The sequence below is a fragment of the Notamacropus eugenii genome, chromosome 6 (genome assembly GCF_028372415.1).
Source record: "Notamacropus eugenii isolate mMacEug1 chromosome 6, mMacEug1.pri_v2, whole genome shotgun sequence".
NCBI classification, from domain to species: domain Eukaryota; kingdom Metazoa; phylum Chordata; class Mammalia; order Diprotodontia; family Macropodidae; genus Notamacropus; species Notamacropus eugenii.
In genome coordinates, this window is record NC_092877.1 from 42,569,078 (window position 1) to 42,583,139 (window position 14,062).

At 38.5% G+C, this 14,062-nt stretch overlaps 1 protein-coding gene across 1 annotated transcript; it reads left to right on the top strand.

The window, feature by feature from the left end:
- Positions 1-4,148: 4,148 nt before the first annotated feature.
- On the top strand, positions 4,149-5,087 carry LOC140512849 (olfactory receptor 5p57-like). The gene has a single exon (XM_072622219.1). The coding sequence runs from the start codon at positions 4,149-4,151 to the stop codon at positions 5,085-5,087; it is 939 nt and encodes a 312-aa protein (XP_072478320.1).
- Positions 5,088-14,062: the final 8,975 nt, after the last annotated feature.

Consider the following 14,062-nt stretch of genomic DNA (forward strand, 5'->3'; position numbering starts at 1 on the left):
TTACTACTAGAAATGAAAGTGTGTGTCATAGCCAAAGTTTTCTATATAAACTCATTTCTTCTATGGTGCATACTGAGTCATCAATTCCTCCAGTGCTACAGAAACCAGACAACTGCATGTAACCATATAGCACCATATTCTCAGGCACTGATGGCCAGAAGTAGACTCACTGAATCTCTACATATTGGATAAATAACAGACAGGGAAGATCTCACATGTTCTGTGTAACTTAACAGGAAGGGAAAATCTAAGCATGCTGAAAGGACTGAGTCTTATCTGGCAAATCCTTTCATAAGGAAAAAATGTGGATATGGGATGACCTTGAGCAGAAAAGACCCAGCTGCCAAAGAAGTTAACAGATAAGAAAACGAGAATTTTTTATAAATATAATTTATTTTTTGATACATAATTTATTTTTCAGTTCTCAACATTCACTTCCACAAGAATTTAAATTCAAAATTTTCTCCCCAGGACAGCATGTGCTCCATCCATCCTTTCCTCTGCTCTCTCCTCTATAACCCACTCTTCTTCCATTCCCCTTCCCCTTTATTTTCTTGTAGGGCAAAATAGATTTCTATACTCCATTGCTTGTATAGCTTAATTTTCAGTTGCATGCTAAAACAAATTTTAACATTCATTCTTAAAGCTTTGAGTTCCATATTCTCTCCCTCCCTCCTCACTCACCCTCATTGAGAAAACAAGCAATTCAATATAGGTCATACATGTGTAATAATGTGAAGCACTTCCATAATAGTTATGTTGTAAGAGACTAACAACATTTCCCTCTGTCCTATCCTGCTCTCCATTTATTACATTCTCTACCTTGACTTGTCTTCCCACAATAATGTTTGCTTCTGATTATCCCTTTCCCCAATGAGCAGTCCCTTCTATTATCTTCCCTCTCCTATTCCCTTCCCCCTTGCCTTCCTGCAGGGTAAAGTAGCTTTCCACATCCAATTGAGTGTGTATTATTCCCTCCTTAAGCCAAATCTCATGAGAGTAAAGCTCACTTATTTCCTTTCATCTCTCCCCTCTTCCCCTCCATTGTAAAAGCTCCTTCTCACCTCTTTTATGTGAGATGCTTTGCTACATTCTACCTTTTCCTTTCTCTTACTCCTAGTACATTCCACTAAACAGTAAATTTAATTTATTTTTTGGTATTCTCCATTCACATTCATCTCATACTCTGCCCTCTGTCTATGTGTGTGTGTGTGTGTATACATATATATGTATGCACACATATGTATAAACACACGTACATATATAAACACACACATATGCACACATACATCCATGTACATATACATACCTACACATATATAATATACGCATACACACTCATACACACCTACATATATATATTTTCCTTCTAACTATCCTAATACTGAAAAAGGTCTTATGAGTTATGAATAACATCTTTCCATGTAGGAATGTAAACAGTTCAACTTTAATGAGTCCCTTAAGGCTTCTCTTCCCTGTTTACCTCTTCATGGTTCTCTTGATTCTTGTATTTGAAAGTCAAATTTTCCGCTCAGATCTGGTTTTTTCCACAAGAATGCTTCTATTTCATTGAAATTCCATTTCCCCCCTGAAATATTATACTAAGTTTTGCTGAGTAGGTGATTCTTGGTTTTAATTCTATCTCCTTTTACCTCTGGAATATCATATTCCAAGCCCTTCGATGCCTTAGTGTAGAAGCTGCTAAATTCTGTGTTATCCTGATTGTATTTCCATGATACTTGAATTATTTCGTTCTGGCTGCTTGTAATACTTTCTCCTTGACTTGAGAGCTCTGGAATTTGGCTACAACATTCCTAGGAGTTTTCCTTTTGGGATCTATTTCAGGAGGTGATAGGTGAATTTTTTCCATTTATATTTTTTGGGGCAGCTAGGTGGTGCAGTGGATAGAGCACCAGTGCAGGAGTCAGGAGGACCTGAGTTCAAATCTCACCTCAGACACTTGGCACTCACTAGCTGTGTGACCTTAGGCAAGTTGCTTAACCCCAATTGCCTCGTCCTGGGTCATCTCCAGTCATCCTGATGAATATCTGGTCACTGGATTCAGATGACTCTGGGGGAGAAGTGAGGCTGGTGACCTGCACAGCCCTCCCTCACTCAAAACAAAGCCAAGTGCAAGTCACGTCATTATTTCTCTGATGGCATAGTCTTCTTTGGCAATGAAGGATGAACACACACACACACACACACACACACAATTTCTATTTTCATCTCTGGTTCTAGAATATCAGGGCAGTTTTCCTTGATAATTTCTTGGAAGATGATGTCTAGGCTCTCTTTTTTTGATCACAGTGTTCAGGTAGACCAATAATTTTTAAATTATGTCTCCTGGATCTATTTTCAAGATAAGTGATTTTTCCAATGAGATATTTCACATTGTCTTCTATTTTTCCATTCTTTCAGTTTTGTTTGATAATTTCTTGGTTTCTCATAAAGTCATTAGCTTCCATCTGCTCCATTCTAATTTTTAAAGAACTACTTTCTTCAGTGAGTTTTTGAACCTCCTTTTCCATTTGGCTAATTCTGCTTTTTAAAAGCATTCTTCTCCTCATTGGCTTTTTGGACCTCACTTGCCATTTAGGTTAGTGTATTTTTGAAGGATTTATTTTCTTCATCATTTTTTGGGTCTTCTTTAGCAAGCTGTTGACTTGTTTTTCATACTTTTCTTGCATCACTCTCATTTTTTTTCCCAAATTTTCCTCCACCTCCCTGACCTCTTCTATGGCCTGAGGCCATTGTATATATATTTTGGAGGTTTTGGATGTAGAAATCTTGACTTTTATGTCTTTCTCTGATGGTATGCTTTGTTCTTCCTCATCTGAAAGGATGGATGAAAATACCTTTTCACCAAGAAAGTAAATTTCTATGGTCTTATATTACCCCCTTTTAGACATTTTCTGGCCAGTTACTTGACTTTTGAGTCCTTTGTCAAGTGGAGGGTGTGCTCTATAGACCTGTAACTTCTCAGTTCCTTCAAGATGGCACAATCAAAGAAGAGGAGCTTACTCCTCTGCTGTCCTGTGCTGTGGTCTGGGAGCAACCACAAGCACTCTTTTCTACCCAGGATCTGCAAGTAGAATTCCCTCTCCAAAGCCACCACCGACTCCACCAAACCAGTGCTCTTCCTCAAGCCAGGGTCACCACTCAGATCTAAGATCCAGATCAGTCACTCGATCCCCCAGGCTCTTTAGACTGAAGGCTCCAAAAGTGGATACTGCTGCCACAGTGGCTGTCACTGCCCTGGAGCTGGGACCAGACCACACACCCCTTTCACCCAGGTAAAGGAGCTTTCTCACTGACCTTTGAAGTTGTCTTTGGCATTTGTGGGTTGAGAAATCTGGGAACCTCAGCTGCTACCCATGATTCCACACCCTGACAGCTTTTTCCAGTCCTGTCTGTGCCCATGTGGTGCGGCCCTTTCTGGGCTGTGTTCTGTTCTGTGCCCCATGTGATAGACAAGAAAACTTAAACATAAGCATAATCACCATGAAAGCAATATAATAAGCTTTTCTATTTGGGCAGTCTCAGCTGTTCAGTCAGTTGGATTCCTTATGGCCTATCTCTTTGCATGAACCTTTGTAGTGTGGGCACATAAGACTTGCTCTTAATATGATATTAACAAAGCTTCCAACATATTAAACTGGCCAAATGTTTCAAATATGAACTGTGTGCTGTTGTGTCTAGGCTTTTTCTGAGCCAATCTAGTATCAGATTATTTATAATCTCTTGCATCCTAACCCCATCTTTTCCTGTTGAAATCTACTGATTCTGAGACTTAGTTCACATACCTGCAGCTCCATGAAGGAATCCCTGACTTCCTTCTTCTGTATTTTCAGAGCACAGTAATTGTATGAACCACTTCCTTTACCACATTATGTTTTTGTTTATTATTTATGATTGTTATTATTTATGTATCTGATATCTCCTTCTGTGTCTTATTAATCTTTCTATTGTATTTGTGCTGTGTCTAGCATGGCATCTTACAAATATTAGGTTGGCAATAAATATTTATTCAATAGATAAGAAGAAATCCTCAGATTTTAGTTTTTTCTTTCTTTCTAAGTTGTTTCTAATCTTATTTCTTTCTAATCACCATTTCTTTTGTCTTAACAGGCACCATTTGAGAACAGATGATTGGCACAAACTACACTACTGTGACAGAATTCTTGATTTTAGGGTTAACAGATGACCCAACCCTTCGTGTCTTCTTATTTGTGGTATTTTTAGGAGTCTATATTGTCATTTTACTTGGTAATCTTAGCATCATAGTATTGATCCATAAGAGTTCCCAACTTCACACTCCAATGTACCTTTTCCTTAGCCATTTGGCTTTTGTGGATATTGTATTTTCCTCATCTGTCATACCTGTGATGCTTATGAACTTACTTGGGGACATTACCTCAATCCCCTTGCAAATCTGTGTGGTCCAACTTTGTTCAGTAGTCACCTTTGGGACAACTGAGTGCTTCCTGCTGGCTGTGATGGCTTATGATCGGTATGTGGCCATCTGCAGCCCCCTACTCTACTCCATCCACATGTCTACCAGGGTCTGCACTCTGTTGGTCATCATATCTCATGTGGGTGGTTGTGTGAATGCTTTGTCCTTTACTGGTTGCTTATTGAATTTGTCTTTTTGCGGACCCAATAAAATCAATCACTTCTTCTGTGACTACAAACCCTTGCTGAAACTTTCTTGTTCTCATGTTCCTCTTTTTGAAATTCTTCCTTCTGTCTCTTCAGGCTCAATAATTGTAATAACAGTTTTAATCATAACTGTCTCCTATGTATACATCCTCTTCTCAGTCCTGAAGATGCGTTCCATTGAGGGGAGATCCAAAGCTTTCTCCACATGTACCTCCCACCTTACTGCTGTTACAATGTTCTTTGGGACCATTGCATTCATTTATGTATTGCCCGAATCAATACATTCAACTGATCAGAACAAAGTTGTGTCTGTTTTCCACACTGTAATGATTCCCATGTTGAACCTCTTGATCTACAGTCTGAGGAACAAGAAAGTGAAGGGGGCCATGAAAAAATTGATAGGCACAAAACACTTATTTTCATAAATTAAATTCCATACAACAACAAGTATCTCCTATTTTCAGGGCATTGTGTCAATGATATCATGACAAAAAGAAAATAGGCCCTGGCCATGGACAGTTTACATTCTACTCTCATAGTTAGGTCTGAGTAGTACTAATAAATAAATGAACTTGAAAAATTTTATATTCATTGTTATTAAATTAAGTTGGTGAATTTGAATGTGCTGAAAATAAAAGCCAATGAATCTGATGTTGTTTAATGTGATTGGTAGTCTGAAGGAAATTTACGTTTTGAATGATGATGTGATTATCATATTCTTGCGTGGTGAACCCCCCATATTTCAAATACTTCCTTCATTAGTAATAGCTTTGTCTCCCATATGATACATAGTTCTTTCTTGTCATGATGCATATTCAGAAATAGTATGCACAAAATCAGTACAAGGGAGATGGCAGTGGAACATTTTGGGATGCAGGGAACGGTGTGCTTCTCTTACTATAACCTATATCTGCTTTGTTTTTTTTTTTTTCTGCTGTCACTCAGCCAACTCTTATTGTCTATGCAATTTACTAAAATCCTCAGCTTTTTCTTACATGTGCTGTTGTTTACCATATATTTTTATCTTATACTTGCTAAGTTGATTATTGAAAAATTGAACTTAGTCCCCAGTGAGATATTGGATGCATTAATATCCATGATGAATTTGCTTATGAGATTTTGGTAGTTCAAGATATAGGCCAAAGGAAAATGAAGGATGAACTCTTTGAAATTTTTTTCTGCCAATTTCCAGTGGAATGCATCATCATATTTAGCTCAGTCAGTGGGAGGAACTATTAGACTGAAGAATTTGGGGATGAAATAGTGGTAGGGTCACAGTACCTCAGAGTCTGAAGAGGCTTCAACAGCCATTTAGTTCAATCTGTATCGGTTAAATGATTCCCTTTCCAACATTTACAGCAAGCAGTCATGACAGTCTTCCCTCAAAGACCTCCAGAAAAAGGAGGTCACTATCTCCTAAGTTTCTCCTTTTGGGAAATTCTAATTGGTAGACATTTTTTCCTTATATTAGTGAAAATCTTTTTTTTCTTGCATAACTTTTCCAATTGTTCTAGTTCTTTTATGTAGGACTAAGCAGAACAAATTTAATAACTCTCCTTTGAGATACTTAAAGGCAGCTTTAAGGCTCTCTACCTTTCAAAGTCAGAAAGTATGGTCTCAAGACCCATTACAAATACAGGTGCCATCCTCTGGATACATTTCTGTTTGTTAAAATTTTTCAAAAATTTGTGTCTGAGTGCTATGCACAGTGCTATGGAAGATCTGATTTAACTCAAGCAGGGTAGAATGATTATCTTCTTATTTCTGAACATTATGCCTCACTTATGCAGCTTAAGTATGCTTTAGCAATTTTTTGCCCAACATTGTGCTCAACTCATCTCATCTGTGCAATTCACTAAAATCACCAGATCATTTTCAGATGGAGTGTTCAGTTTAGTTTTTTGGTCACACCTCTTTTATCTTGTACTTGGAAAGAGAATTTTTTTTAAAAGATAATTTTTATTTATTTATTTTTTTTCCTATGTGCATTTTAAAATTTATTTTTAACTCAGTTTATAACAGATAAAGCAATTCAAACTTTTGGTCAGGTGATACTTTTTTTAAAGCATTTACAATATGGACCACCAAAGAATTTTTTTTTTAAAACATTAGCCAACTGAGACACAAATAATCTTTATGTTGCTAGCTTCATAAGCTCTTGACCTAATTGTCTCCATAGTATTACTAAGAAGTAAAGGACCCTAACTTATTGTTGTTGGTTTTAAGTCCTAAGCCTAATAGCTTAATTTTAGAGTTAACCTCGGATGTTCCCCTACCAATAATCTATAATTTAATAGATCTGGTATTAAGCTTACAAATCTTTTGACTATAGGAAATTGCCACCAAGAGTAGGGACATTGCAGGGATACAATATCTCCCCAGCTTCAATTCCAGGCAGGATTAGATTATCCACTTGCATTCAGTCAGGCTTAAAGTCTGCTAGATGTCACTGGGGAAACCGAGTCAGGAGAATCCCACCTCAGCCCATGATGAACAGTCGCTCTCCCCCCCTTCCCTTGAGATCACCTTATGCAGTTCATACCAGCATCACGTCAGCTTACTGGCATCATGTATTGGAGGCTCAGATCGCCTTTCTTGCTACCCATATCTGGAGTGAGACTCAGAAGAACAGTCACTTAATAGTCCCATGGCATCTAAAAATGGCAAGTTCCAATAACCAGGTTTCAAATATGATTATAGTTTCACTTTGGCTAAGGAACATCTTTTGAGGCAAGTCTTAAGTGGCTTACATGCCTTTCTATACATGTTCTAGCTCCTGATTAAATGGCAATCATAAAATCAAATTTACCATTAAAGGTTTGACTTTTCTATCAATGCCAAATTTTACCCGAGATTACCTTCCTCTAGGAAATTTAGACTGAAATTCTTTTCTCTAAACTAAAGATGTCATTGATTTATTCTCAGTAATTAATTCAGTCTATTGTTTTAATACTAATTGCTTTTACCTCACTTTGTAACATGTCCAATTTTTCTCCCCATCACTCCCCTCCCCCCTGCTTCCTAATATTTTGCATTCTGATTACTCCTTCTTTCAATGTACCCTCCCCTCCATCACACCCCACCCCTCTCCTATCCCCATCTTCTCTCTTTTCTTGCAGGGCAAGATAAATTTCCATACCCCATTCCCTGTAGTTCTTATGTCCCGATTAATTGCAATAAAAATTCTCAACATTCGTTTCTAATACTTTGAATTCCAACTTCTCTCCCTCCCCCGCTCCCTCCCCAGCCCCACTGAGAACGGAAGCAATTCAATACAGACTAAATACGTGTTCTTTTGCAAAAGACTTCCATAATAATTATGTTGTGTAATACTAATTATATTGCCCTTTTTCCTACCCTATCCCCTCTTATTTTTTCCCCCTATAATTGGCCTTGTCCCTTCTCGAAAGTGTTTATTTCTACTGACTCCCTTCTCCCATTTGCCTTCCCTTCTAACATTCCCTTTGCTCCACTTGTTGCCTCCTCTCCTACTTTCCTGTGGTGCATATAAATTTTCGTATCAAATTTAGTGAGCATGTTATTTCCTCCTTCAGCCACATGTGAGGAGAGTAGCTTTATTTTTCCCCCTCTCCCCTTCTCCCTTATCTCTCCATTGAATAAGATTTTTCTTATTTTTTTATGAATTATAGCCTGCCCCATTCCATTACTCTTTCTCTTCCCAGAATTTTCCTATTTCTCCCCTTAATTTTTATTTTATTATATTTTATTTTTTTGGGTGTGTTTATCATCTCTTCTGATATAACACACCCTGTACTCTCTATCTATCTATGTGTATGTGTGTGTGTGTGTATGTACAATCTCTCCAACTACCCAAATAATGAGAAAACATTCAAAAGTTAAAAATATTTTCTTTCCATGTAGTAATGTAAACAGTTCAGCTTTAGAGAGTCATTTGTGATTTTTCTTTTCTGTTTACCTCTTCATACTTCTCTTGATTCTTGTCTTGGGAAGTCAAATTTTTAAATATAGATCTGGTCTTCCTCAACATGAATTCTTGAAAGTCGTCTATATCACTGAATGACCATTTTATTTCCATGAAGTATTATATCATATTTGCTGGGTAGGTGATTCTTGGTTTCAATCCCAGTTCCTTTGACTTCTGAAATATCCCATTCCAAGCCCTTCAGTCCCTTAATGTTGAAACTGCCAGATCCTGTTATCCTGATTGTATTTCCACAGTACTCAAATTGTTTCTTTCTAGCTGCTTGCAGTATTTTCTCCTTGATCTGGGAACTCTGAAATTTGGCCACAATATTTCTAGGAGTTTCTCTGTTCGGGTTTCTTTCAGGAGGCGAATGATGAATTCTTTCAATATCCATTTGTAGGCATATTTCCAGGGTAAATTCACAAAATAAGATGTCTCTTCCTCAAAGACAAAAACCAAAATCTTTATTCAGAAACCAGAAAGCCAATTCCACCATGGTAACAAGGAAGGTTTTACATATTCCCAATGCAGAGAGGACTGTCATCCCCAAGTCTTACTTCTATCAGGCTTCCCCACAAACAAACTCCCTTAGGCAAAATTTCCCCTTCCCACCCAGGCCACCTTTCTGCCTCTCTCTGCCTCCTCTCTCTTTTAGTTCCACCTCATTCTCTATTCCTGCTGCACCCTTCCTGTGTCTCCCATTCAGTAAGCTCTTCTCGGCATTGGCTCCATGTGACTCAAGCTGTGGGCTGAGCCAATACTTGAAGCAAGTCATATGGGCCTATTAAGGGGCAGGAAAGATCTTTAAATTCCCTTAACATTATATTTGGCTGCACTATCTTTTGTGTTCATTAATAGGTCAATGGGAATTTAGAGGCAAATGGTATCAACTAACTTCATAACAATATAATAGGAATAACACAAGATAATTACATAAAACAGTATCTTAGGGTGGGGGCTTGGATATAAGCACACCATCATTCCAACCTCGAACGAATGGGACCCAAAATCCCTTGGGTAAGGAGCAATGAACTCATGTTCTATAATTACTTCCTGCTGAGATTGGATGTAGACCTGTCCCTGCCTCAAGAGGTCCCATTTAAGGGGTGAATTCTTTAGCCAGTATCTGAAGCTCAGTCAATGCTTGGTCCAGGAGTCACATACCATAGTCTTGGACAGAGGGTGACATCCAACTTAAACAGTCAGTCATCTACAAGTGTAGGGCAGTAATCCTGAGGGAGACAAATCTAGCAAATAGGTTAAACAAACAAACAAAGGCCAAAAAAATAAGGAGACAATAACCAGAGGAAGAGTAAATACAGCATCAATTGTACTTCTGGAGTTCATGAACCCACTGGAACTGCATTAATTCCTAATTTCCTTACTGTAGGGTTTCCTTATATAAGAGAGTCCTCTGCCCCAGTCTCTATTAATGCCCTAGTTATAGTAGCTGATTCACTTTTTTTAGGATGTGGTTAAACTGATTTGAAGTCTGTAGTGCTGCCTGTGTATTTCTTTAATCTGAGCTATGGCTTGACCAATTTCCTATTCTCCCTGCAGGTGTGATGAACTTGGAAACAATGATTCAGGAGGATCTATAGGGGCAGTTCTTACTGTTTTATTCCATCTAACATTAAGTCCCTTTTCTCAGTACATCTTATATAGTTCATTAGTTAGGATATCATCTATTCTTCCAAAATCTATCCATTATCTTAATAAAACAGTAAAAATTTCTCCCCTTGTTAGTCTATTCTGACTTTGAATCTGGCTATTTGCTTTTCTCTCTTGAGGAAATTTATTTTTTCCCCATTTCCCTAAATCACTTAACTGTGAAATCTTATCTAGCACCTCCAAAAGAGGGTATCTTCTTTCCCCAATTGGTAGTCAGAATTAGATGCTTATAAGCAAGATGAATAGATTTCACTATTATATTCCTATGAGAAACTGTTAGGGATGTACTATGATAAGCCTTGGTGTCTCTGACCTTTATTTCTATTTTCATTACCTCTTCCTGTAACTTTCTCATACAGTCTCCAAGTGAATACCAGGGGCTATCTCACCTAGGTCACATACAGTCAGTGGGATATTGCTTACTGCTCCCTCAGCAGCTACAGCTAACTGATTAGTTCCATTGTTACTGCCTCTAATATGGTAACCCCTAAAAGCTTGTTGTACAAAAGGATTCTAATACCTATGAATTTAAAACAATCTATGTTATCTCTCCATACTCCTCTTGCCCCTTCTTCACTGATTCTCACCATCCAATATATTAATGATCCTCCCATTTTTTGAGTGAATTGACTTAAAATATCAGTGACCTCCTGTTGAGTAAAATCCTCAGTTATTTCCTTCGACATTGTATGGCTCCCCAGTTCTCTCACTTCCTTAGTAGTATTGGATGTGCACCCACATTCCTAGAAGCCTCTTCATCTACATTTATTTCATTTTTATCCTATGTATCTTCCTCCCAGGTGTCTGAGCCCCAGTCAGGCCCCACAGATGCAAGGATTATGTAAACCTTCATTTTGTTCTTTTTTTTTTTTCTGAGCTAAACTCACAGCTGCCTTTTCTGTTACCACCTGATACTTTTTATCTTGCTCTTCTAAAGGAAAGTTTGAACTGACCCTATAGCATAGAAAGCTTCTTTTGCAGAAAAACTCCTTTTTCAGCAGAACCTTTTCTTCCAGCAATTTGTCTTTACTTTTACATATAATACAATAACTTGTTAACAATGCCTATCCTCTTCTACATATCCCTCCCATTTCTTCCCCAGGTAATACTGGTATCCTTGCAAGCATCTTTCTAAATCTCTGGGTTCTCCCTTCTGTAGCCTTGGTTACCAGTTTTCACAAAGTCCTGTACTTTTAACCCATTCTCTCACCAGGGAGGCATAAGGTAAATCCTCCCATCCAGGATACCCATTTCCTTCCCTAGAACCTTCCTATCTCTAATTAGAGATTTCATATTTTGCAATCCCATCCTCACCATCATTTATATTACCAATGTGATAATCACAGCAGTCACTGTTTCCAGGTGTATTTCCAGGGTAAATTCAAAAGTATAAACTAAAAGATGGAAGCAAAATATTTATTCAGATACCAGAAAACCAGTTTCACCATGGTATTATGGAAGTCTGTGCATATTACCAGTGCAAGGAGTACCTTCATCCCCAAGCCTTCACTCTGTCAGGCTTCCCACAAACAAGCTCCCTTAGGCAAAACGTCTCTCTCTCACCCAAGCTAGCTGATCTGCCTCTCTCTGCCTTCTCTCTCTCTGATCCACCTTACTCTCTCTCCTGCTGCACCCTGCATGATCTACCCTTTCAGCAAGCCTTCCCCCACCATTGGCTCCATATGACTCAAGCTGTTGGCTGGGCCAGAGTTCAAAGTAGGTCACATGAGCCTATTAAGGGGCAGGGAAGATCTTCAAATTCCCTTAACTTTACATATGCCCAGAGGCAAATAGATATTATATGTCTGATGTAAGGCTTAAGCCCATATCTTCCTGTCTTCTCTATGGTTCAGTTTCCTCCAATTTAAAATGAGGGGGTTGGACTTGATGGACTCATAGGAACCCTTCCAACTCTATTATCATATGGACTCCAAATTAAGCTTCAGTGACTATAGCAACCCCAAGATGAATTGGCAGGTTTAGATCCATCTCTCTGGTGCCACCTTGGGAATGAGTTTCAGTTGCTAAGGCTGTCTGTAAGATTAATTGTTTGTTTCATACTTTTGAGAGGATGAATTCTGATTGGAGGAGCCACCCCCTGAGATAGCCTGTTGAAAGAAATAATAATGATAACTAACGTTTATACAGTACTTAAAGATTTTGCAAAATACTTTATGAATATCTCATTTGATGCTCCCAATTTCTCTGAGACAGGTGATTATTTTAATTTTACACATGAGGAAACTGAGGCTGAAAGAGATTAAGTCATCTTACAAACCTTCCCGATATCTTACTCCCACCCCTCCCCCACCTAGTAGATCCTAATGGTATAGAAGATATTTCCTTTTTTTTTTTTTGCCTTTAAAGTATTTTTTTTTATTAAACTTTTAACATTTATTTTCACACAATTTTGGGTTACAAATTTTCTCCCCTTTTTTCCCCTCCCCCCCAGACCCAAGCTTTCTAATTGCCCCTGTGACCTATCTGCTCTCTGCTCTATCCTCCCTCCCTGCCCTTGTCTCCGTCTTCTCTTTTCTCCTGTAGGGCCGGATAGCTTTCTTGACCCCTTAACCTGTATTTCTTGTTACCCAGTGGTAAGAACATTACATTTGGTCCTAACACTTTGAGTTCCGACTTCTTAAGCTCCCTCCCTCTCTACCCCTTCTCCTTGGACGACAGGCAGTTCAATATAGGCCATATCTGTTTAGTTTTGCAAATGATTTCCATACTAGTTGTGTTGTATAGGCCTAACTATATTTCCCTCCATCCTGTCCTGTCCCCCATTACTTCTATTTTCTTATGGTCCTTTCCCTCCTCATGAGTGTCGACCTCGTATTGCATTCTCCGCCCCATGCCCTCCCCTCTATCCTCCCCCCCATCCTGCTTGTGCCCCTGTCCCCCACTCTCCTGTATTATGAGATAGGTTTTCCTATCAAAATGAGTGTGCATTATATTCTTTCCTTTAGTGCAATGTGATGAGAGTAGACCTCGTGTTTTTCTCTTGCCTCCCCTCTTTATCCCACCACTAATAAGTCTTTTGCTTGCCTCTTTTATGAGAGATAATTTGCCCCATATAACTTCTCCCTTTCTCCTCCCAATATTTCTCTCTCAGTGCTTGATTTCATTTTTTTTTTTTAGTATATGATCCCATCCTCTTCAATTCACTCTGTGCACTCTGTCTCTATGTATGTGTGCGTGTGTGCATGTGTGTGTGTGTGTGTACTCCCACCCAGTGCCCAGATACTGAAATGTTTCAAGAGTTACAAATATTGTCTTTCCATGTAGGAATGTAAACAGTTCAACTTTAGTAAGTCCCTTATGATTTCTCTTTGCTGTTCGCCTTTTCATGGTTCTCTTCATTCTTGTGTTAGAAAGTCAAATTTTCTTTCCAGTTCTGGTCTTTTCATCAGGAAAATTTGAAAGTCTTCTATTTCATTGAAAGACCATTTTTTTTCCTGAAGTATTATACTCAGTTTTTCTGGGTAGGTGATTCTTGGCTTCAGTCCTATTTCCTTTGACTTCTGGAATATCCTATTCCATTCCCTTCTGTCCCTCAATGTAGAAGGTGCCAGATCTTGTACTATCCTGATTGTATTTCCACAATACTTGAATTGTTTCTTTCTAGCTGCTTGCAATATTTTCTCTTTCACCTGGGAATTCTGGAATTTGGCCACAATGCTCCTGGGAGTTTCTCTTTTTGGATCTCTTTCATGCGGTGTTCTGCGGATTCCTTGAATATTTATTTTGCCTTCTGGTTCTAGAATCTCAGGGCAGTTTTCCTTG